This window comes from Atta colombica, unplaced genomic scaffold (assembly GCF_001594045.1).
Source record: "Atta colombica isolate Treedump-2 unplaced genomic scaffold, Acol1.0 scaffold18, whole genome shotgun sequence".
Taxonomy (NCBI): Eukaryota; Metazoa; Arthropoda; class Insecta; order Hymenoptera; family Formicidae; genus Atta; species Atta colombica.
In genome coordinates, this window is record NW_017259271.1 from 1,608,467 (window position 1) to 1,613,016 (window position 4,550).

The following is a 4,550-nucleotide window of genomic DNA, read 5'->3' on the forward strand; positions in this document are numbered from 1 at the left end:
ATATTTTGCGTTTATAGAGGATGTGGATCTGTATTTTAACTATATAATGCTCAAACTTCTTTTTTTTTTTTAGTTGAATTTCACTGATTACAGTTCCAAATGTGCTAATTTGATAGTAGATATCCACTGATTCAGATTTAGAAAGTCTGTTTATCACACATGGGTTATAGGTACGTCGGACATTCTTCCCTCATCGTTTTTTTTATCCTTGAAGGACATAATTCACTTGCTTATTTTTATAAAGTAATGCAAAAATATAAATCAAATTTTTGTAACGAAAACAACGCACACACTTGCTGATACTTTGACCCTTTGAGAAAAAACGTTTTTTACGTGAATGACTGTTAGATGCATATTAAATATCCGAAAAACCTAACCATCTCTATCGATAATTGAAGCTTTCAAAATATTCAGTCGATGGCAGATATGCGTCCTTCCGATGCCAAGAAGGTTCTGAAATTTAATATGAAAGATAATGCTCAAGTCATTTTGAAGAAGAAGAACCACGAAGGGTTAAACTGCCTTTAGAATTGTTAATAATTAGACTACGGATATTTATGCAAAATAACTTAACTGAATATTAACCATCGGACAGTTTTAGTAGTCGATCGTTGTTCGTTAAAGAGTTATTAAAAAATAAAGTAAAAAGGTTGAAATTGCTATCTCATACGCAATTTATGCAAAATATGCATTTTATGCAAAATATTCATGATCTTAAGTATTTTGCATAAATATCCGCAGTCTATTAATAATTGTCACACTTGCACAGTTCTAAATACGTAAAATTTAATATTTTAACTTTAATTTAGAATGAAATTCCTATATAATTTCTATTTTGATATAACAGGATACTCTCCTGAAATATTCATCGATTTTTTTAATGTCAATTTTTTTGGTTATTCTTGAGTAAAAAAAAATAAGTATCGCAGCGTTTATCAACATGCGACTTGTGTTATAAATTTTGAAAATCCGAAAAATTCAGATTGCGCTTTTCAAGGAAAATTTGTCAAGATAATATTTTGAAAATTTTTTTCTTTTGCAATAAATAGATCGTTTTGAGACTTCTTTATCTCGAAACATACGTGCTATATTAATAGTTTTTGTATGCGAAACTAATTTGTTAATCATTTAGAAACGTTTTAATATTGTTTTTGTAGAAAATATTATGGTATCGATTCTAATTGTTTGAAGCAATAACAAACGTATTACACAACAGAATACTTGCTTTATAGAAAAAGAAAAGTTGACAAATGCGAATCCGATTCATAGGAGCGAATCGTTCAATTTTTCAGATTTTCAAAAATTCATAACTCGAAAATAAAGCCGCATGTTGATAAACGCCGCGACATGTATGTATATTTTTTTGGCCTCAAGAATCATCACAAAAAAAAATTATCATCGAAAAACTTGAACACTTCTAGGGTTATAAGTAAAATTGAATTTTTATGGCGAACAGACCTATGTATTCTGTAATTTTATATGATACCATTTATTTGATGATTGTAATTTCACTTGTATCTATTCATTTTAGGTGGGAAACTCCATGGGCTAAAATGTTTCCATTAAGGCTACTTTTACGACTTGGAGCGGAATATCGTTATTATCCTTGCCCATTGGTGTCTGTTCGTTTTCGAAATGCGTTATATTTTGAGATTGGACACACTGTTATGAAAGTATTAGCAGATTTTAGAAATTTCGGATATACTTTGCCAGGAGTGAGGGGCTTAACAATTCACCTTAAAAATCGTACAACGGACGTTATGTTTCCTCGAAATCGATATGATCAAGTCATAAAAGGACTTCATAATTCGAATGATCACGTCTTAGCTTATGCCTCAAATTTTAGTATAACCGCTGATTCACATTTAGTTTGCATACAAACAAATACTGGTGACGAGAGCAGTTATCAAACGCAAGCGATAAATATTCACAACAAGCCAAGAACAGGTAAGAGATTTGTAAGCAATTGATATAATGATAAAGAATATAATTTTTCTATTATGTAGTAACTGGCGCCAGTTTCATCGTCATCAATGGTGCTCTAAAATCTTCCATGGGTCTTTCTGCTAAATCCAGTATTGTTGAAGATGGATTAATGGTAGAAATAATGCCAGAGAAAATGGAAGCTTTGAAAGCTGCTCTCAAAAATATGCAAGATTTTTCGATTGGTTGTGGACGCCAAGGAGCATTGGAACCGGATGAAGTTGTAAACATAAAGTGGGTCGATAATGATATGCTGTTTAATCTAGGGTAAATTTTTTCGATAAATTTTAATCATTGTTATTATACTTTAGACATCTGCATAAACTCAATTATTTCTTTCCTCTTTTCTTGCTCTTACTCGTTATCCTTCCCCTCCTTTCTCCCTCTCCTTCTCTCCCTCTCCCTCCTTCTCCCTCCCTCTCTCACTTCTTCTCCTCTCTCTCTCTCTCTCTCTCTCTCTCTCTCTCTCTCTCTCTCTCTCTCTCTCTCTCTCGAAAACAAATTTTTGTTATGCCATATAAATATATGCACACATTTTTGTACACTCATACTTGAGCACGTATTAATTATTTCTTTTGTTTTTTTCTATCCTTAGATTATTATTATTCTTTATTATTATTTTTATTTTTTTATTATTATAATTTTTTTTTCTATTATCTGTATTATATGATGTTACAATTTAGTAATGATAAATCCATGTATACATTTTTTTTACGCCTGAGGGGATCTGTCCCAGAGTGTGTAATAAATAGCGATTTCTCTCTCTCTCTCTCTCTCCCCTCCCTCCCCCCCTCTTTCTCCTTCTGTATCTCCTTTTGTTCTTATTTTTTTCTTTTTCTCTTTTTCATACGCACTTAAGAAGTGCGCGAGAATAAATTTTTCAATTTCACATGCAATTTATGAATATATTTATATAATATTAGAATTCTCTTTTTTTTGTCTTACTTCACTATTAAATACATTAAATATACACCTTCTTTTTGTTGTCAGTGTTAAAAGTCCCATTGATGGACAATTAATGGATGGTATACCATCTATTAGAGTGCATAATGGCATTGATTATAAAGGTGCAACCCGATTTATACGCTGGACGGAAGTATTTATTATAAAAGTATGTATTTGTGTTACATAAAAGTATTTGAATATTTACACACACACACGCACGCGCACACACACACACACACACACACACACACACACACACAAAAGATCTATCTAGAATTTAAATGTCAAAATTCGGGAGCTTCAGAAGCATATAGGAGATTGATAAACTAAGAAAAACAGTTCTGTAGAGATATGCTTGTTTTTGCTTCGTTTTGAAGAAAATTGCAAAAAAGGTAAAACATAGTTGCTTCGTTCTTGCACGGCCTCTAAAGTATTATCCTCATTAAAATCGTATACGAAAATACAATAGTAATAATTCCGTTTTCAGCTGAAAACATTTTTATTTGTTTCTGTCTGGCACCATTTTTTTACCAGATAAATGCAGCCAGATATGCAGATTTTTTGAAGACCGATTTCTTTGATTATTTAGAAGATACCCACCTGCAGTAACGGATTGTGATTTCAATTCGATGGGTGTCCAGCTCATTATAGCAGAATTACTCGAACTTGGCTAAACAAACATTTTCCACATGGATTGACAGACATAGAGGAATAATATCTTGGCTATCTTTACCACCCTGATAATCTGATCTGATACTACTGGACTTCTTTATGTAAAGGATTTTGAAGCAAGAAGTTTATTCGTCGTCAATTCAAGAGAACAATTGAAAAATCGAATCGAGGCTGTAGTGCACCAAATATCGCCAAATCAGTGTTTAGCTATAATACGAGCTATTCATACTAGATGCAATGCTTATATTGTTGCAAGAGGCCAACAATATCTACATTAAGCGAGTGAATAAATACAACGTGAATAAGTAATGAGAAAGTGCAAAATGAAATCTACATTTTGTATGTTGTCTTATTTTACTCAAAAAACGAAGCAAAAACGAATATATCTCTATTATCAAGACTTTTTTCTTAATTTATCTCCACGCTCTCAAAGTCTTGACATTTAGATTGCAGACATCCTATATACACAGAAAAAATTTTTTCTTAATTTTTTCAGTGTATAAATTAGATTAGTAAATAATAATAATTAAATTTCGCTCGTTTTTGTGATGCAAAGTGTAAAGAAATGACTGTCTGAATCGAGCGGTAATAAAGTTTATAAAAAATAATTCAGTCGCATACAACGTTAATATGAAAACAATGTAACTTAAAAACTTAATGTTATAAATCGATAGATTAGTATTGTAAAATAATATTATTTTAAAAGTCAGATGATCACTCGAGTGGCGTGAATGATCCTGTAGATATAAATAAACTATCTGGCAGTATAGCAAAAGCGACATGTGCAGCATTAGTTAAATTGTTGGATCTTCTGGCAACAGCAGGTTTAACTAAGCTCGGTGTGCGGACAACAATTCATCCAGATAACGTAAATATAACTCTCTGATTCATATAATTCATTTTATTCCATTTAATTAAGATTATATTTAATGTTAAATATATATATATAT

At 31.4% G+C, this 4,550-nt stretch overlaps 1 protein-coding gene across 1 annotated transcript in view; it reads left to right on the forward strand.

The window, feature by feature from the left end:
* The window catches only part of LOC108686428, a 122,643-nt gene that overhangs the window by 117,618 nt on the left and 475 nt on the right, over positions 1–4,550 (forward strand). Inside the window, exons 11-14 of the mRNA XM_018191739.1 lie at positions 1,532–1,947; positions 2,007–2,250; positions 2,974–3,094; positions 4,307–4,468. Coding sequence (XP_018047228.1) covers positions 1,532–1,947; positions 2,007–2,250; positions 2,974–3,094; positions 4,307–4,468 — 943 coding nt within the window. The remainder of the gene's footprint in view (positions 1–1,531; positions 1,948–2,006; positions 2,251–2,973; positions 3,095–4,306; positions 4,469–4,550) is intronic.